This window comes from Plectropomus leopardus, chromosome 21 (genome assembly GCF_008729295.1).
Source record: "Plectropomus leopardus isolate mb chromosome 21, YSFRI_Pleo_2.0, whole genome shotgun sequence".
In the NCBI taxonomy this organism is placed as follows: domain Eukaryota; kingdom Metazoa; phylum Chordata; class Actinopteri; order Perciformes; family Serranidae; genus Plectropomus; species Plectropomus leopardus.
This window is the reverse complement of record NC_056483.1, coordinates 9,880,490-9,902,068: the sequence shown is the minus strand read 5'-3', so window position 1 is coordinate 9,902,068 and position 21,579 is coordinate 9,880,490. Positions and strand designations below refer to the sequence as shown.

The 21,579-nt window shown below is 37.9% G+C and overlaps 1 protein-coding gene across 2 annotated transcripts; it reads left to right on the top strand.

Annotated features, from left to right (window-relative positions):
- Window positions 1–329: 329 nt before the first annotated feature.
- vill (villin-like) lies at window positions 330–21,571 on the top strand. 2 transcript variants are annotated; one of them, XM_042510034.1, is made up of 22 exons: window positions 330–395; window positions 818–906; window positions 3,065–3,103; window positions 8,168–8,251; window positions 8,365–8,439; window positions 8,553–8,755; window positions 9,551–9,659; window positions 9,990–10,100; window positions 11,342–11,547; window positions 11,642–11,720; window positions 11,821–11,919; window positions 12,537–12,690; window positions 12,824–12,924; window positions 13,036–13,173; window positions 13,794–13,952; window positions 14,117–14,296; window positions 14,448–14,593; window positions 15,045–15,189; window positions 17,764–17,952; window positions 18,229–18,297; window positions 18,491–18,814; window positions 21,048–21,571. In XM_042510034.1, exons 2-22 carry the CDS (start codon window positions 862–864, stop codon window positions 21,159–21,161), a joined length of 2,769 nt encoding a protein of 922 aa, XP_042365968.1. In that variant the 5' UTR covers window positions 330–395; window positions 818–861; the 3' UTR covers window positions 21,162–21,571. The 2 variants fall into 2 exon arrangements, with proteins under 2 accessions (XP_042365968.1, XP_042365970.1); XM_042510036.1 differs by lacking the exons at window positions 330–395; window positions 18,229–18,297 and having other exon boundaries at window positions 740–906.
- Window positions 21,572–21,579: the final 8 nt, after the last annotated feature.

Sequence of the window (21,579 nt, the reverse complement as noted above, 5' to 3'; positions counted from 1 at the left end):
TCCAATCTTCAACACAAACTTCAACATATTTACACATAAATGTACAGTTATTTGTGCTGCCCAGTAGCCCTTTGCTGCATGTCTTCTTTTCTTTCACACTAAAGCTGTCCTATCAAATAAAGGCAAAATGTCAAAAAATAATCTTTAAAAATTCCTTTAGGCAGCCTTCAGCTTTTTTTTCAGATGTTTTGATTGGCCAACATCTTCCTCTAACAAAGCACAGGTGAAAGTGATCATTTTAACGATGGACCAGTTTCAGTAAGTGTCCCAGTGAGCTAATCCAGTGAGCCAGCATGCTTAATGCCTCCCCTAAGGAGAATGCAGCCATGATAATTGTCACTGAATACACCTTTGCTTTCCTACTTTGACAAGTCAAAAAGTCTGCTGTCAAAGAGGTTGTGTTTTTTCATTTTGATTTGAAGCTAGCAATCTAAAACTGATGTTAAATTATTTTAAATGCAGAATTAAAGCTAAATAACATTCCAAAGGTATAATGTGTATTGTTAAAAATGTTACATTTAAAATTTTCATTTTAATCATGAATTTAAGAGGACAAAGGTTTGAGCTTCATTGTCTGCAAGGTTAAATTATCCACAGGTGCATTAATATTATGGATATAAACTAGTTAATGTGCAACCAAGAGGAGCTCAGCTTCATGTGATATCTTGATGTGAACTTTTAGCTTCCGCTTACGTAGCAGCCGCTTTAACTGCAGCAGTGGATTAGGCATTACAGACCCTATTGTTCAAGCCTGAAAGACTCTTGTGGAGGTTTCCTTTTTTCTCTTTTAATTTTCCACTCGTCCCTCAAATATTAGGGGACCGAAGTTCACCACGTTGTTGAAATGAGCATTTTTTCATCATGGAGCCCAGGATTGGATCTAAAAATGGAAAGCTGTGGTCAAAGGTAAGAAAGACTTTCAGCCTGTTGATTTGAAGCTGCTGGTTATCAAGAAAACCAGGCTAGTTACGTAACAATCTGTTTTTTCAGATTCCCTTGCAGGGGATTGTGTGAACTATATAAGACAAAGTGAAATAGATGTATCCCAGAACAGAAAACATCACCAGGGAGCCTTATGCATGATTCATGCACTGACTGCATGCAACAGAAGAAGTTTACGGTTAGTTTGGAAATGTCTTGAATGGCAGTGGCAGTGCTTGATGTTTTTGGTAGAGAAATAACAGAGCCTTTATTTTTGATCAGTGGGTTTCAAGGTTATCCTTTGCTGTTAAAGCAACTCACCCACAATTTACTTCTCTTGTATCTCTACATAAAATTCAGTGTTTGACTACAGATTAACAGTCACACTCTGCAAAGACTCCTCTTGTCTAATACTTCAAAAAAAGTGTGCAAATCACTTTGGTTACAGTGTGCTAATACATCTCCACATTTAGCAAACAAATGTAAACACAAGCTGCCAATACCTCCTCTGTTGGGAGATCAAAGCCCAGAGCTGTAAACCTTCAATAATGTCAAGCGTTTCTCCTCGAGTGTCTGTGTGAGTAGGCACAGAATGAGAGACTTAGCCACAGAAAGCCTCTGATTCCTTTCCAATACCACTCGGAGCTCCTTGAGTCCAATTCCCCCATCTGCTAGTTGTAACAGTTGTGGAATGAATAATTGGTGTCAAGTGGCCCCTGTAATGCCCGCTGTGCTGCTGAGGGCTCAGCCGAATATAAACACAACTCTGGCTGGCTATTTGAAGCACAATCAGGACCTCGAGTGAGGCTCGAGTCCATCTCAATTCAGGTGGTTTTCTCAAGCGTCTTGACTTTGTGGATCATTCTGCATGTCTGGCTCCCTTTATTCATCCTTAAAGGGACGGTTCACCCTAAAACCAAAAATACAGAGTTGCAGATTGTTGGAGATGTCTGTCTTTTCGCAAATATAATAGAACTACTTGTGACTCGGCTGGTGGTGGTCAAAGCATCAGAAAATAAATTTGAAAAACTCAACAGCAATGTGTCTTTACAGAAATCCTGAGTCAGTTACTCAAGATAATCCACAGATCTTAATGTGAGCAGTTTCATGTTGGAACTATTTTCTTTCTACCAAACTACACCTGATGACTGTATGCCCTTGCAGAAGGAAGTGTGCATCTACTCATGGATGACAGCATAAGATGTAAACAGTGATGGCGTCCTCTGCTGAACTGCAATGTTACCTATCTCAGTGGTGCTAGGTGATCTAGCAGTAGATGCACACTTCCTTCTGCATGGTGATACGGTTTGCAGATGTAGTTCGGTAGCACGAAAACATACCGAAAGTAGTCCAATTATCCACAGTGCTTGTTGTGAGCAGTGTCATATATTTTCTTTCTACTGAACTACACCCGACAACTGTATCACCACACAGAAGGAAGAGTGCATCTACTGCTAGCTTACCTGACACCACTGAGCTAGCTGACCTTACAGCTCAGCTGAGGGACACATCATTAAAGTTTACATCTTGCGCTGTCAAGAGTAGATGCACGCATCCTTCTGCGCAGTGATTTGGTTGGTGGACGTAGTTCAGGTGAAAGAAAATAGTTCCTACATGAAACTGCTCACAACAAGGGCTGTGAAATTTCTTGAGAAACCAGATCATGATTTCCAAAAAGTTATTGATGCTGAGTTTTTCATATGTAGTTTTTGGTGCTTTGAGAGAGTTGAGTGCCATCTATTTCCATTATATTAAAGGGAAGGCAGACATCTCTATGGCCGATATCTCCAGCACTTGGCAACTCACAACTAAACAATCTAAATTGAATAATAGCACTACAGGTAAGCCAAAAAATATGTATTTTCTAATTGGGTGTGAACTGTCCCTTTAAAACAAGCCAGAATCTCGGCCTCAGAACACCTTCTTTTTCATACAGGGCCAGGAAACAATGTAAGGAGAGGCGTATTTAAAGCTGTTGTACTACTGTAAATATTGAGGCAGGAAATTGCAGGTGTGTTCAAACCTGGGAGTGGAGACAAATACGCCCAGCCCTCTCTGCCACACACACTCCAGCCTGCACACAGGAGGGAAAGTCAGCGATACTTTATTGCATATTTCACTAATCTATTTCCACAACTTGCAGGAAACAACAAAGTCTTCTCTCCACCAGACACAACACAAGGTAAGATCCATACTTTTATTGTGGTGACATATTTTTCTAGGTTATTTTCAGTATTTTTAACATTCATCTGTCCATTTCCTTTATCTAAATTATTGCAGTTTGCAACAAAAAAGCATTTTTATTATTATTATTAAGCATTTTTACTCTTATAACCTTTAAAACAGATCTTGTGCAGTGTTTCTTTAATATCCTACATCATGTTATATGTTATAAAAGGAGGTGAACACATTAGCATGTATTTAGAGCAATAACAAAGCTCATTGTATATCCTGAGTCAGTGGACACCACAGTTTAATTGAAGAGAAACCAGTCTTTCCTGTAGCAATGGACGTAACGCTAGCCTTCAGTTCATCTTTTCAGAAATGATTTGTTTTTCATATTTTTGAGTGGGATCAAGTTGCAGAGCACAATGGTTTTTATTCATTCACTACAGGGAGTTGCCACTACAGCTATAGTCATGGACCACTGGCAAAAAGCAATGCCTTTAGTTTAGTTAGTTAGTTAAAATTAATCAATTGAGGCAAAGTCTTCTACAACCTGATTTTTCTATGTTTTTGCAGGAAATTTAATTAACCAAAATAATAGAATTAATTTTTCAATAACATATAATCCATTTTAGCATTTTTTTTTAAATATGACATTCATACTGAGGGAAACTGTTATTTTGGTTACAGTCTGAGTATGTGAAGTATATATGGGTGTGGCCTTTTCTTTGCCCAGATAACAAAAAAAGGTCAGTAGATGTTTAGGCCTTTTGAATGAACACTATGATGAATAGTTTTTAGTAACAGGTGATTTTAAAAATGTAACTTTTCTTAAGTTTGTGAGGTAATAAGCTACTGTTGTCTTTTCAATATTTATCGAATTTGTTTAGATGGGGACAAAGGAGGTTTTCACAATGTTTTCAAGTCAATGTTTCCATCGACTTGTAGATACATAGAGGAAAAAAAAAAAACAAATAAATACTAGTGGTTTATTTCTGGTTTGTGTTTTTTAAGTCTACTTTTTTATCTACTCAAAATGTTGCCTTGAAGCGAGAAAAAGATAAATAAATCATTTATTTAGAGCCTAACAGTAAGCAGACATTATTTGTGCTTTGCAGTGAATTTTTTTTGCCTGAATATGAACACACTCTGTTCTCTCTCATTTGGATAAAATCATGTACAATATTAAATATACAAATTACAATTCTATATGTTGTACCAGAGTAGCAGTCATAGGGTACAGTTAGAGCAGACATATATAGGCAGATCAGCACAGGAAACAGCATACAAAATTATACACAAAAAGGTATTACAACTGTACATATATATATGTCAACAAGTTTAATGGACAAATTAAAAGCAGAAATATTTGTATACAAAGGAAAAGACAATGTAGCCTTAGGCATTTTTTGAAGTTTGGCTTTAAAGTAATGTTATGTTACTTCTGAATCAAGAAATAACTCAATTTTCCTCTTGCAAATTAAAATCAATAAGCAATAAAGCACACTCTTGCCTAATTTAGTACGCTCAGGAGTCAAGCTGCAACAGCTCACTTGTGGAGGCTAATGTCTGCAAACTTGGCCACTTTAACATTATGTTTTAGAATTTATTTCAAGCAGGATTCCCACGCCACCCTAAACTTCAAATTCAAGGACTTTTCAAGGACTTTATAGACCCAATAACTGAAAATTCAGGGATCTAACACAGCATGGATTGAGACACAGATCAAGGTGAATTACTAACAAAGGTTGTTTTTTTTTTTTTTTTGTTTTACTTTAGATCTATATTTCAAACATACCAGATGAAATGGGATAGTTAAAATAAAATATAATTGAGAAAAACAATCCCAGAATGTGAGAGAATACATTATATATTCCTCTTTTTGCAATTGTATCTAAAAAACATAATTTAAAACATTATCCTTCTCATTTTCTCCCCAGTATTCACCATGCACACTTTGATCAAATCAGACAAGAATCAAGACAAAACAAGAACAGATCAATCTGAATAAACACATAAGATAATTTCATATGATAACTTGTTGGTTTAACAGAAGCTCAGAGATGACAACTAAAAAGAAAAAGAGCCTTTATTTTTTATTTATTTATTTTTATCTAATAATGTAGTCTTATCTAGATAAAATCTCTTTTACAAGAGATCTCCTAAGAATCATTTTCAAGAACACAAGCAGCAAGACAAATAACCACCACAGAAACAACACAAATACCAAACATGTAATTAGAAGAAACAGTTAGAAGAATCATGAAAAAACAGATGAAATAAAGCTTTGAAATTTCCAAATTTTAGGGCAGTTTTAAGCTCAATGTTAAATGTGTGAACACTTCTTAATTACAATTACTGTCACAATAATGACTATGTGGTCTCTTGCATTCTTATTTTCAACAGCATTCAGTGTGATTTTCTATTCAAATTCATAAACTTTCTGGGATTTCAACTCCCGTGGGAACCCTGTTTAGATAATTGGAAACTGTGGCTGCATAATCTTGCTTTAAAGCTGCTTATAGAAAGGCAGCTCTTTATGAATTAGACCTAAGATATTATGAAATAAGTATGACTCAGTATTTGCCTTTCAGTCTTTAAACTCACACACCAAATGAAGTTTTGCAACTTGAGCCAAAGTCCTGTCATGTAATTGAAATCTCTGCCCTTTTCTCTGTTTGCTGTGTGTGTGTCACCTCTTTTTATCTGATTACCTAAAAACCAGAACCTTGATAGTAATAATAAAGGGTGTGGTTTACATCCGGGTGTTGTACGGCTGGCCTGATCTGTCTCACTTCACCTTACACCACCCACTCCATCAGTCACTGCCCAGCCAGACATTTAATTCCTGCACCTGAAGCAAAGATTAGACCCTGTGTATGAGCCGGTGAATTATAGTTGGGTTATTTCTCTGGAGAATAACTGCAGCCACGGTTCCTCCAGCTATTTGCCAATCACATCATGTATGCAGAGATCCTGTATTTGCATTCATGATATGTTGCCGGTAGCGCAGCATCCCACCGAGCCTGTTTCCATACAGCGTGTCACCACTAAGCCTATATTCTGGGCTCAGCTGGTGTTTCAGTGTGTTTGCTTATCAGTGCTGTTGTTTCTGATATCTGAGTCAAGAGGCTGTTTGAGCGCCGCTGATTGCAGAACTTGTATGTTGCTATGGCGCCAAGCTGACACTCATTAGGAGGATTAGAGGTGTTTCGCTGTCAGCGATGCAATCTTTTGAAATGCTTCACTTGTCACTTTGGAGACATCTGTTTCCACTGAAAAGATAGGGAACTCGAAGGATGAGCGATGAGGAGGAGGAGGCTTCAAAAATGTTATATTTTTCTGTTCAAGTACTTTGGAGGAGTTCAGTTGAATATGTGTTTTATCATATGCTGTTTCTAACACACAGACCTACTTAATACTGTTAGACCATAAGCAGTGGTGGTAGAAACATTTAAATCCTCTCAAAGTATCGTCATCTTGGCAGTTTCCCTTAATTCTCCTGAGCATTTCACAAGTCTGGTTTTTATTGGTGAATTGTTTTTTCCGGTCCCAACTTCAATGTTTTTATTCATTCTTACAGCAGGTAGCTTTTTTTAAATAGCAAAAGTGGTAATAAACCAACTGGAGGCTACCTGCCAAGCACCAAATTGCAAACTGCAAAATTGCAAAATTGAAAGTTGCTCAACTGAACATTGTGGACAATTTAGCTGCCAAAAAGTTGGCAGGGACCAAAACAGAGCTGAGTGAGAATTGCACTTAGATTTGGCCAGAAACATGAGTCCTAATGAATGCTAATGTTGCTCATAAACAAGAAATTGTTCCAAAAAAAGCTATTGTTGTATAAAAGTAAAAGTTCTGCATTAAAATCTTTACTCAAGACAAATCTAAAAGAAGACTATCAGTAGAAAATGTCTCTTTCCAGAGGTCACGACCTGGTTACTCAAGATAATCCACAGACCTTGCTGTGAGCAGTTTCACGTAGAAACTATTTTGCCTGCCATATCACCGTGCAGAAGGAAGCATGAAACTACTGCCAGCTCACCTTCAGCCTCTAGTCAAGATCAGATTTTGGTGTGGACTGTCCCCTAAAACCATCGCTAAGTACAATAGTTAAGTAAATATGAATCAACATGGGAAATATTTTCTTGTATCTTTTCTTGCCCGAGATGAGAACTAAAATGATAAGTGTGTATACATTTATAATCTGTACTCAATTTGGTGTGTGTATCTGCTTCTGCACTCAGGTGATGTCACTGTGTTCAGAGGATGAAAAACAATGGTGTCAGGGCCATGTTGATACAGAGTGTTTTCTAAATTCAGGAAACAATGACGGAAGAAGTAGGGAGCAGTGATCAGAGGGCGTAGCGATAGGAGAGCTCTGCCAACAAGGCCCACAATGGGAGGGAATGTGAAAGCTGACTGTAATAACACCAGAAAGCTGACTGTAATATTGAGATGATTCGGTCTGTTCCTGGGACCAGCTTGGTTTGTGTGTGTAATCTTTGAAGACACAATAAACTTACATCATTCATTTCAGAAAAGATTTTTATTCAGCGTTATGATGTGCTGTTGAGCATAAACCCTCATAGTTAGAATACATAATGCACTTCAGAACTTTAGCAGTAGGTTTTTCAAGTTAAACCCCTTTATTTCTTTAAAAAGAAAAACAGAGAGAAGACAATGAGGGACATAAAATGAAATGACAGAAAAATAGAAAAAAAGAAAATTACCTTAAAATTAGCAACAAAACAGGAAGAAAAATATAAAAACAAAACTAAAAAAAACAGCAACTAAAAAATGACCTGAAAAAAAATAATAACTCTGTAACATAATTTTAAATATGTAATTTATTCTGGACATTTTTTTCATGGCTTTTTAAAAACAACCTTCTAGATCTAGTAATTTCTTGCAGTTTTCTGGATATTTCTTGAGGTTTTTGATACTTGTGAAAGACATCTGAAGGCAGCACAAGAAAACTGATGTCGATCCAGGTTTCAAAGGGTTAAACAGTGTTAAATGCAAGTTTAAAAACAATGGTTATTCTCAGTCTTTTTTGCCTTGCATGTGTTTGTTTCAGTTCAGCAGAATGATGAGTGATGACAATCGAGACACATTTAGAAATGTCAACAGAAAGCCAGGCCTGCAGATATGGACCATCAATGTAAGTCAGCCCTGGAACAAAGAACGTGCTTCCAATATTTGGACATTAGCGGTCACACTGGTCTTATTTTGTGGGAGATTTCGTAACATGTTTTTTGTTGTGTTCTCATTCAGAACATGCAGATGGTGCCTGTTCCAGCCCAAGGCTTTGGTAACTTCTTTGAGGGAGACTGTTACATTGTTCTTTATGTAAGTAACAATACGGTCTGATTTCCCAAGAGGCTCGACATTTATGCAGTGCATGTGATTTATGCATGCTTTGATAGTGTGTGTGTGCTAGTGTGATGTGTGTTTTTCATCAGATAAGTCAGAATAAGGCGGGCTCAGGCCAGTCAGCTGACATCCACTACTGGATAGGAAACTCCTCCTCTCAGGACGAGCAAGGTGCAGCTGCCATCTACGTAACCCAGCTGGACGAGCACCTGGGAGGGAGTCCGGTGCAGCACAGGGAGGTGCAGGGGAATGAGTCACCACGGTTCAGGGGCTACTTCAAAAATGGCCTCATGTGAGTGAGTCAAAGAGAAAGGGCTGGTATGTGAACTAGAAAGGGGGTGGTGACCAAATAAATAGAGGGAGTCACACACACACACACACACACACTTATGCTGTAATCTTCCTGAGACATGGCTTACAACAGTAATCCCTCTGCATGAAATCATTATGACACAAATTACACTTGTTTTGTTGAGGCTAAGCACAGAAAAACACTGTTTCCTCTCGCCCAGGTCGTTAAACTCTGGCTTTTTATTGTGTATTTGATTCAAGGTTATTTGACCCTCTGAAAATATAAGCACATTTTTCTTTCAAAAACTTGGGATAAAAGGCAATGGGCAACTTGGCAAGAAATGTCTCACAAACTGTGAGAAAAAAGTAAAAGGTGACAAGAAAGTGAAAATGGGTGGGGATATTCTTAAAAACAGTAATTAAAAAAAACATATAGGAAAAATGTTCAGAAACTATATTTATAATAATATATTTAAAATTGTATCACAGAAAAAAAGGTACATGCTTTTGTGAATTTTCTCTATTTTTTTTTCTGGAATTTTCTTCTGGTCATTTTTTTTAACCAATTTCTTGCTCATTTTTGGGTTGTGTCTTGTTAAGTATCTCATTGCCTTTACTCCATGTTTTTGAAAGAAACCTCAAACCAAATTGCTTGGTTTTCAAAGCATTAACATTGACGTTACATTTCAAAACAGACAAAACAAGAAACACATTCTTTTGGAATAACCTTGCGTCACGTGTGTGTTCATTGTTATGTTATTGCACTTGAACTTTGGTAACGCTGATCTCTCCACAGCTACAAGAAGGGTGGAGTGGCCTCAGGTTTTCACCATGTTGACACAAACGTCTACAACGTCCTGCGACTGCTGCACGTCAAAGGCAGGAAGCATGTCACAGCGACGGAGGTAGGCAGCCTGGAATATAAAGGGCTATGACAGCGATTAATGCTGCGGCTGCCCCACACCTCCCACTGGAGCCATCACAGGCTTCACACAGCCACGCTACAAGGGGTGCTGGCACTCCCTCTTAAACAAATTATGGCATGCTTGTTGCCATAGCTGTCAAAGTAGGTGCTAATTGCCCGAAGAGTGCTAAGGCTGTGTGGTATTTAATTGATATTTCCCTATGCTCACAACATTTGTTTCTCAGATTGTTTTTTTATTGGTTTATTGAGTAGTGAGCATTTGAATAAAGGTTTATAACTCTCCTGTTAAAGTTTGTGTGCATGTGTGCAGGTGGAGGTGTCGTGGAACAGCTTTAACAATGGAGATATATTCCTGCTGGATATGGGGAAAGCCATAGTGCAGTGGAACGGCCCCCAGAGCAACAGGAGAGAGAAACTCAAGGTAATCCTCCACTCCAGCTGCTCATAGAAGAGCAGTCATGTACTTATACTTTACACCACTGCATAGGAGTCATGTGTCAGAAATTACATCTCGACATAGGGTTTTGGAGACTTCATTTTTATATAAAAAAAACCCCTAAGATTCAAATATATTTGTCCTCTCTTTCTTTACTTTTACTTGATTTTATTTTTTGTAAATGGGTGAACTAACCTAATGCAATAACATATCTGGGAAAATTTAGAACAAAAGCAAATATTGTTGCCTGGCATTAATGTATCCACATTTCAGTCACTGAAAAATAAGGACAGCAAGTTGGCATGAACTGAAGTGAATAATCTTAATTTATCTCTATAAATTAAGCTTATAATTGTCAATGAGTGGTAAAGCATCACAGCAAAATGAGAAGAATTTGGACAAAGAGGGTTATGACAGAGATTATAATGATCTAATTATTACCAGGTGTAAGCCTTGAGGGGATCATGCATTTTGTTGTGTGTGTGTGTGTGCGTGTGCGTGTGTGTGTGCATGTAAATATCTTTCTGTTCACAGCTGATCTCACATACTACTGGACCAACCAGTTTAATATTTTGTGACTGTTTGCTCAAAGACCTCTTGTGGTTGTGGTGACTCATAATTGTTGAGAAACCTGTTTTATTGTCTGTTGTATACTGTCAATGACCACTGACTCCTCAATTGTACAGAAAGGGTTGCAAGTCTTCAACAACATCAGAGAGCTGAAGCATGGAGTACACATTTTGGGCAATCGTTATGGCTAAAAACTAGCCTTACTTAGTCTGTTGCAGGACACTTTTCCGCCATTGTCCTGGCTCAAAAACTCACATCCATTGAAAAGTTTGAACCGTACCATTGATACCTGATAAATGATCAAGATCACCTGAAGTTAGTCACAATGATAAGATGAAAAAAAACCTTAACATTTTGTTATATTTTATGATTTTGACTGTAAGGGAGCCAGGAGGGACAATTCCTATGGGCGCAACTGCGCTGCATGTATTGCAGCTGCAATGAATTCTAGCAGCCATCTGCTAGTGCACACTACTAGTTGTATTTTATTTCTAAGTCATGTAATAACATGCTTTTCTATCTGTAGGATGTCTTTAATGACTCACACCAAATGGTCTGTGGTTGTTGGATCAATCTGTAACCATTAATATTTGTTGTTATACGCAAAAGTAAGAGCTACAATCTGTATTTCTTAAGTGGATCTTCCTTGTTTGCAGGCAGTCTTGTTGGCTCAGGACATTCGGGACAGAGAGAGAGGAGGTCGAGCTCAGATTGGTCTGGTGGAGGGCGGGGATGAGCAGGACTCCCCTGAGCTCATGAAAGTCATGACGGCAGTGCTCGGCCAAAGAACCGGGCAGCTGAAGGAGGCCGTTCCTGATGACAAACCTAACAAGGCACAGAGCACCAACGTCAGGCTCTACCAGTAAGGACCTCTTATTGATCCACCGATTCACTGCTGCAGCATGTTGGGAATATTTAATGATGTTGCTCACTGTTTTTCTTGTATTTCTCCTCAGTGTTTTTGAAAATAGCGGGAACCTTGTGGTTCAAGAAGTGGCCACGCAGCCTCTGACGCAGGATCTGCTGCACTCCTCTGTAATTCTCTTTCATCCCTTGAACATATTCCCTAGAGACTGTTATTATAGAACATGGGCCCTGTCTCACTGTTCATTGTTATTTTTTCTCTCACTGTCAGGACTGTTACATCGTGGACCAGAGAGGCTCCAGTGTGATGGTGTGGAAAGGCAAACAGGCCTCCAAGGAAGAGCGGCGAGAAGCCCTCAACAGGGCAGTGGTGAGTGTACCAAGTTACGAAATATATGCTATCAGAGGTGAAGCCAGAGCAATACTTACTCTACATAAATCTCCCATTTACTTAAAAGATTTTGAAATTATTTGAAAAATCTGATAATTAGTGAAAATGATGGTTATTTTGCAACACTTCTGTACAATAATCAGCGCAATAATTCAACTGTTGCAATATTCTTTTTGATATCTTGATCATTCTCACATACACTACTCATGCATGCATATTTAAAATATGATGTGCATGATGTAAATATTTTTATTCATATGTGTGTGTATATATATATTTATACACACATTATTTATTAATTGTAGAAATACATATATTTTTATACTTTTTACATATTTTACATACCAGTGTTAGACAGTGTCCTATAATACACAAACACACACACACATATATGTAAATATTAGTATATACTTCTATTTTTTTTACTTTTTATTTCTATGTTTTTATAATTCTCTATGTTATATATGACACCAACAGTAACAATCAACAATTTCCTCAATGGGGAGGTATTTCTGATTTCTGATTTTTATTTATTTATTTATTTTTGGGTTTAACACAATAAACTAGTAATAATTTATCTCTTTTTTTCCTGCCAGGGCTACATCAAAGCCAAGAACTACCCATCCAACACCAGTGTGGAGGTGATGACTGAGGGAGGAGAGTCAGCAATGTTCAAACACTTGTTCAAATCCTGGAGAGATAAAGGGCAAACTCAGGGTCTTGGTACCACCTACAGCCCAGGAAAAATAGGTAACCTTTAAAGCATTCACTTCGGGGTCAGATAACTTTAAAAGTTACATTTTTATGCTCCTTCTTTTCAAAATAGAGAGCTTATCTTAGGTACTTTATTGATTGATACTGAACACTTTGGGTCTCCATACAGCCAAAGTAGACCAAGTGAAGTTTGATGTGATGGAGCTCCACGCGCGTCCTGAGCTGGCAGCACAGCAGCGTATGGTGGATGACGCCTCTGGAGATGTTAAGGTGAGGAAACTTTGTCTAATGCCAAAATGCACACAAACGCAAAAGCATAGACAGACATCTAACTTCAATGACAATATCACGAGAAGGTAAATGCTGTTTTTTTTGTCACAGGTGTGGCGTATTGAGAATTTGGAGCTGGCTGAAGTTAATCCAAGTACTTATGGACAGTTTTATGGAGGAGACTGCTACCTGGTGCTGTACACATATCAAAGATCAGGCCAGCAGCAGTACATCGTCTACATGTGGCAGGTCAGTGCCATCATAGAAGGAATATTCTCCTTTGTTTGTTTAGCTCTCTTTCTATTTAAAAGTATGGAGGCCTCTTTATGCAAGTGTGGAGGAAAAATTAAAGATCCTGTAAGTCGTTATGATGAGAAACTTTCTCCAAACAATGAGTTATCTCAAAATAATGAATTTGTATTTTAAAGTAATGTGTTTATATCTCTTTTTCAAAATAATGGCTTTTTTTCGGTCAACACATTGAGATTTTTCGGAGAGTTATGATGTAGTATCTCTAAATAATTAGTAAGTCTCTTAGAATAATTAGAAACTTTCTTAAAACTTTGACTTAATGTCTCAAAATTATGAGAAACTTTAAAAAAAAAATAATGCAGTAGTATCTAAAAATAGCGAGTTCATTTCTCAAAATAATGAAAAATGGTATAGATTAATTCTCGTTATTATAAGAAGGTTTCTCACTATCTTTATATTCTATATAAATTTGAGATAAGTACGTTATTACTTTTGAGAAAGTCTCTTATTAATATGACTTACAGGATTTTTTTTACATTAAACTGGCAGAAAAGGGCCTCCATATTAAAAAAAAAAGTGCTCTGTATTAACTTGATGTATTGCCTGTCTTATATCAGGGCCGTCATGCCACTAAAGATGAGATCACAGCTTGTGCTTACCAGGCTGTTAATGTTGATAACAAGTACAATGGAGCCCCTGTCCAGGTCAGGGTGGTCATGGGAAAGGAGCCTCGCCATTTCCTGGCTATTTTCAAAGGCAAACTCATCATCTTCGAGGTGCAACTTTTCACACTGAAGATTATGTTTGATGGATTACAATTGCAAGTGCAAAAATGATCTTTTTATGTGTGTAAGGCTGGAGAAATTACTACTGCAGCGCAAAAGGGAAATGATGAATTTATATTTTATGTGTGTGCATTTGTGTGTGCGTGTGTGTTTAGGGGGGTACAGGCCGACCAGGTGTGGTCAGCCCTGACGGAGGTGCGAGGCTCTTCCAGGTCAAAGGGACTAATGAGCTGAACACCAAGGCCACTGAAGTGCTGGCGAGGGCCTCGTCTCTCAACACCAATGATGTTTTCCTGCTGAAGACCGACCATATATGTTACCTGTGGTATGGAAAGGTACGTGCATCATTATGGAGCAGTATAACAAGCTGCAGAAAGCAGCATGAGCTCCCTTTTAAAGAGAAAAAAATGTGAATTCATGTTGGTGTGCTCGCATTTTCACACAGATCTGTTTGTTTGATGTCTGCTTCTGTCTGTCTGTCTCCAGGGCTGCAGCGGGGATGAGAGGGTGATGGGGAGAGCGATGTCTGATGTGCTGTCCAAGCAGGACAAGCAGGTGGTGATGGAGGGCCAAGAGCCATCTGAATTTTGGGTAGCTCTGGGAGGAAAGGCTCCCTATGCTAGTGACAAGAGGTAAGCACAGACAGCAGCAACAGCTTTTGAAGCACACTTTTTGGTGATAGTTTTGCAGCCTCAAGAGATATTGGATTTTGTTGCTCCATAAAACTTCTACACCCACACGTTAATGACTGTGAGCAATCACCCAGGACTCATTGTTCTCTACATATTTTATTTTTTCTTTATATCATAGTATGTAAATAAATAAAATAGAAACAATCACAACAACAAGGATTTTTGCGAAAACTCACCCCCCCAAAAAGCTCTTTAATCATATTTTGAGACATTAATAAGCTTACATTTAAATCTGCATGGATTATTTTTATATCAAGGTCAGTGGAATATGCCCAATGTCATATGCAATATAGTCTCACACACACACACACACACACACACACACACACACACACACACACACAGCAGATTATACAGTTGTAATGACAGTGTGAGCTCTGTGTTGTCTCAGACTGCAGAGGGAGGAGCCTCCTCACAGTCCCCGCCTGTTCGAGTGCTCCAATCAGACAGGTCAGTTCAGAATGACCGAGGTGGACGACTTTGCCCAGAGCGACTTGGACGAGGAGGATGTCATGCTGCTGGACACCTGGGAGGAGGTGAGAGACGGTGGTTGACTCAGACTGTCCACCTAAGGGGAAGCAGCTCATAGAAAGCGGCCTATATGTCACTGCATCATGTTCACTCCACTGGAAGGTCACACTTTGTTATATTTTATCTGCCAATGGGGCGTCCAAGAGGGCAGCAGTGACCTGCAATGTTATTTTGTAAATTTTAGGTTGTTTTTAATCTTTAAAAACTGAATATTTTTTTTAGATTAAGGTGAAAGTTGCAAGGTATCTATAATGCCGTTTGGTATATTTAAAGGGATTGTTTCACTCAGAAAGTTATTTTATTATTCATATAGCCTAATCCATAAATAAACGCTTATGAGAGACAGTTAGATCAGCTCAAAAAATAAAAGAGAATCTAAAATCTATACTATAGAAACGATCAAGTAAAACTCTTATACAGTAAATTTTATATCTCAGCATTTCATCATCCTGCAAAGCACACCAAATGAATCTTTAATTTTTAACCTAACATTATTATTAAAGATATAATCTCAGAAGAGCATGGTGAAGACCTGACTATATACACAGCGCCTTCACTCTCTGTCAAACAGACCTGTCCTGCAGCTTATCCAACCAAATTAATTCTTTCAACCTGAATATAGGACTGTTTCATGAAGTTGGGTGTTATTGTCTAAAGCTTCTCTAACAAACTCAAACAAAAAAACAGGATCAGTCTGTATCAGAGGAAGAAATCAGTTCAAATGTGAAAAAAGTCACATTTGACACGTTTAGGTCTTCCTTTGGGACAGAGTAAAAACATTTCATTACTCTCATAACTTATATCTCATCTGAACTATATCAGAGCTGCATAAGTGTGTGAGGTTTGTCAGCAGCTGCTGAAAAACCTCACACACTTATGCTCTGAAAATGCTTAATGCCATTAAACATATGAAAGATATTTTGGACAAAAAGCTGAATATTATTTATCTATTCATAAACAATACTTTGGGGTGAGACCCTGACTTTGATGACTTGATTTGAACACTTGTGACCCCTAAAACTGGCAATGAGAGTATCTTTATGTGTGATTTAAGTATATGCTTCATAACCCAAATATTGCTGGTTAATTTTTCTTCCTTACCACCCCTTAATAGGCAAGAAAGATGACAATGCTCAATAATAATCCCTTTTAAGGCAGGCTGCCACACTAAAATGATGAAAACATAGGTTTTTGAAATTATTCCTACTACACTGGTAGGTTTTCTTTACTATATATAAGAAAATTAGGTAAACGGTTTCAGAATACAAATCACTTTTGCGCCGAAGCGCGTAACGCGGAACCATTTATATGCGCGAAATCCGCCCGGACACTTTTAGCCGTACGCTGTTAGCAACACTTCGGTGGTTAGCACAACAAACGGAGAGAAAATAAAACTCCGGGGCTGGAAAAGCTGTTTGCGGGTCACTAATCAGCTTCAGCGGCACCGGACAGAAAGCTGTGTGGTCTGTAAGACAAGGACAATGTGTCTGTGCTGCTCCACCGGTGTCAGGTCTGTGAATGAAACACATCCAACATGCTAACGAACATTTGACTGCAACACCCAGATGAGTCAACTAACACTCCCTCTGAAGTTCCTGTTATTGGGTTTATTTTGTATTTTAATTTCATAGCAAAAGAGATTATTTTCAGTGGCAAAGCCTATTGGGACCTGATGCTTTTAGGGAAAGTGTTTGTTCAGTATTTACACAGTGTAGCTACTACACTACATTTTTTTTCTTATAATGAAAGCAGTTTATTAAAGTTAATTTATTAAATGTTATCTCAGTCTCTAGCAAGAGGATTTTGTCGGACAAAATGCTGCTGTCTGTTGTTTTTGGTTTTTTTTTTGACAATCATTTTACTGAGTTTTTCAAAAATTATACCAACAAAAAAGATTGTAAATAATAATTAAATACATTTAAAATAATTAATAAATAAAAATAGATAAATTCAATTAAATTCAATTCAAAATATCAGTATATATATGTGTGTGTGTGTATATATATATATATATATATATATATATATATATATATATATATATATATATATATATATATATATATATATATAGATGCATACACATATACATACTAATATGCATATAATATATATAAAACCATAATATGCATACATGCCCATGCACACAACAATGCTCATATATTCATTATATATATATATATATATATACAGAGGCATACAGATACATATGCACCTGCAAAAAATTCAAAACTCACCCCCTAGTGCTTAAAAATAAAAAAGTACCTCCCGTGTTTTGCACCACCCCTTCTCTCGTAAAAAATGAACGGTCCCTAAATTGAAACAAAAGTATTCTTATGCATTTGCTTTTTTTCCCGCTGTACCAAACTGTACCAAAGAGCAAAAATAATAAGCAACATAGCTAGGAACTATATTTTTTCCCTCTCACATATTGTGAAAGATAAAGAAGCATACACTTAGTTCACAGTATCCAGACATCACCATACCAAAGCACAAATTGCAAATTGCAAATTCCATACAATGCATCTGTCAGTGCAAATAAAAAGTTCACATTTTCATATTTTTCTTAACCGCCTCAGATTTTCTTGTGGGTTGGAAACTCAGCTAACCAGTACGAGACTAAAGAGGCGTGGAACAGCGCGCAGGAATACCTGAAGACCCACCCTGCAGGCCGTGACCCCGACACACCCATCATCTTTGTCAAACAGGGATACGAACCGCCCACCTTCACCGGCTGGTTCAATGCATGGGATCCTCATAAGTGGAGCGTGAGTTTGTTAAAGGTTCTTTGATCTCATTGAGAGGCACTAGAGTACTTTTGATGCATTAATGCAGCATGAATAAACAATACAAATCACTATTAATAGTATTCTGTGACTGTGCATTTCCGTTACGGTAACACGATGATTGAAGAGATATCGCACGTGAACAAATCATTTTAAGGAGTTAGAGAGAACATACAGTGGATGATTTCATGGTTTGTTTGAAGATGACTCCGCATGCTTACCAATTTTCAATCCCGGCTCACTTGATCTTCTCAACAGGGAGGAAACTCCTATGAGGAGATGAAAAAAAAGCTGAGTGATCCAGCATCTCTCTCACAGATCACTGTAGTAAGTGATGATTGACACTAATCCTTTCATTAATTGACTAAATATACTAATATCACAAAAGTACTAACTACTAATGTATCTAACATTACTAATACTGCCACTAATATGTGAATGTTTACAACTTTTCTCCCAAGTTTCATTTAAAAAACCATCAAAAATATGAATTTGCTCACTCATGTCCATTTGTCTGAAGGATCTGAACAACACTAGTCTCAGTAAGAGTCCTGCAGGGATTGGTGGGGGTGGTTACCAGGCTCCAGGAGGCCCCATGAGCTCCCCTCCAGTCTACAGGTTTCACGGAGGCGATTTGTCCCCCAGACCCTCTACTCCCACCAGCCCATCTACTCAGAGAACATCCATGACCGTGTCCCCCTCCTCTAGCTTCACGCCATCGTCCTCAGCTGGTGGCACGGTGTCCCCCTCTGCTGGAGGCTCTGGGATGTATCTGGACCCAGAGCTCCTCATCAATAAGTCTCCCAGTGAGCTGCCGCAGGGAGTGGACCCCAGCCAAAGAGAGGTGGGTGCAGAATTATGGATTTGGTGCAAAAATATTAAAGTCATAATACGCTAGGTGTTTTTAATTTTGTGAATGCTGCAAACATGGTCAGCTTAGAGAATCTGCTTTCTTGATGGAAAAGTTACAGTTTAGGTAAAAATTTGCTGCTAATCCTGATTAGGGTCTTTTAATTTTTAGAGATTATTAAGGATCTGCCAACTTTAATCCAGTATTTGTATTTGTTTGTCCTTTGTTAGTATTGCGCAGCATGCCAAGGTTACAGTTTCACTGAAATACAATAAAACAAACTCAAACTAAGTAAAGTTGTTTACATCAGTTTGACAGCAGACCAGCTCTGCTTTTAGAAAAGAAAACCTGCATCTTATGCTTTCTTTAATGATTTCACATCATATTTTTTTAGTTATATGTTTAAAGTGACTACTTCCAGATGGAAAACAACCACAAAGAAAAACAAGAGTTAAAAAATGCCTCAAAGCATTTAGTGAGAGACAAAGGTGTAAAATTACTGCAAAGGGTCACGAAATAATGAGAATAAAACACAATAAATCCAAAGAGTCACAAAATCACTACAGGTGTACAAAGAGACAGAGGTGCAAAACAACTACAAAAAGACTTAAAACTACTACACAGACACACAAAATAACAACAACCACAAAGAGACACAAATGCAAAATCACTACAAGGATACACAAACTACCTACAAAGAGACACAAAATTACTACAAAGAAACTAACTAGACATAAAAAAATGACCGAAAAGATGCACAAAATATGACAAAAAGACACAGAATGACTACCAAGAGATACAAAATGACTAAAATGATGCATAAAGTAACTACAAAGAGACATAAAGGCACAAAATGACCACAAAATAACTACAAAGAGACACAAAATGACTATAAAGAGACACAAAACAACCACAAAGTGACACAAAATGTCTAGAAGAAGACAGAAAATAATGTTAAAGAGACACAAAATGATGGAGGATTCACAAACTATGAAGAGAAACCACTTCAAAGACACACAGAACAACCACAATGAGACACTGTGCAAGGTACAAAGTAGATGTGTTGGTTCTTAAATAATCTTAAACAGCTTTTGGCGTTGAAGGAGGAGTTGAGGAGTCTCACAGTCTGAGGAAAGAAGCTGCTCTGTAGTCTGGTGGTTCAGCAGCGGATACTTCTGTATCTTTTCCCAGATGGCAGCAGGGTGAACAGACTGTGGCTGCTGTCCTTCAGTGTCCTTTGGGCTCTGTGCAGACACCTCACTTCACTGAGGTCACAGGTGCTCTGTAGACAGGTACCAGTGATGTTCTGGGCAGTTTTAAGCTCCCGCTGTAGAGGTTTCCTGTCCTGGGCCGTGCACGCACCATGCCAGTTCATGATGTTTCCACTCAGTATGCTTTCTATTGCTCCTCTGTAGGAGTTAACCACCATCTTGCTCAGGAGTTCAACCTTTCTAAGTTTCCGTAGGAAGTAGGGGTCAACATATTATCGGCCTGGCTGATCATTGGGGACGATATTTGGCATTTTGACGATTATCTGTATCGGCATTTTATATAAACGACTACAGAGTGCAAAGAAAGTGTCAGCATTGGAGGAACTTTTACTTTGTAAAACCTCATTGAGATATTTTTATTTATTCTTTTTTTTCAGCTTTGATTAAACATTTGATAAAGGCATTTAAACAAAGTTTTACGATGGAGTTTGTTATGTTCCAAATTCTAAATATTGATAAAGATTTTCATTTTTATTGTAAATGCATATCACTTCCAAATATCACTTATCGTTCTCATTAACTACTTGTAATCCGTATCGGCCCAGGAAAACCAATATCGGTCGACCCCTAGTAGGAAGTAGAGCCTTTTCTGTGCTTTTTTAAGCTGGTTGGTGATGTGTGATGACTAAGATGGGTTCTCAGTGATGGTAATAACAATAGGAAACTACAGCTGTTCACCTGCTGCACCTTGTCTCCACTGATGTAGACGGGTGTGTGTCTTTGCCTCCTCCTTTCTTTTTTGTAGTTGTTTTTGGCCTTTTTCAGTCTGATCCATCCCCCACCTTTAGGTAAAGAGGGTTTTTACAAGTCTGTCAATCCTTCCATGGCTGTAAAGATGATGTGAGTCAGTGGGAGCTGCTGAGCGTGTTGTTGGTGTGTGTATCTTGATGCAACGACACAGTGTGTACAGTAGAGGTCAGTCTAAGCGTTTTCTGTCCTCTGTGTTGTGAACTCAGGACTACCTGTCTGATGTGGACTTTGAGAACCTGCTGGGAACGAGTCGCTCAGACTTCAAGCGTCTGCCAAAGTGGAGGCAGAGTGACCTGAAGAAAAAGGCAGGAATCTTCTGAAAAACATTCGCTTTTTTTTTGGATAACATTAAAACGTGGTCAAGCTTGCCTCACTGTAATGAAGAGAAACTTGTGGAGCAAATAAGGCGACATTTGAGCTGTTAGTTGGAAGACGGGATTGCGAGATGCCGTGATCATTTCACATAAATACTGTTTTTTTTTTTACTTTCTGACAATATTTTTTAACCATCAACCAAGTAACTGATTAAAAATGTCAACTGGAATAAGCTTATTAAAATGATTGTGCTAAAATAAATCAGGGACATGATTTACACTTTAAATTAAGATTATTTTAAATTGATATGCTTTATATTTATCTATATTTTTCAATGTTTTATGCTGATTGTTCTATGATTGACTTTTCTCAGGATGTTATTATCATTGGCTGAATCACTCATACTATGAATAAACACACAAA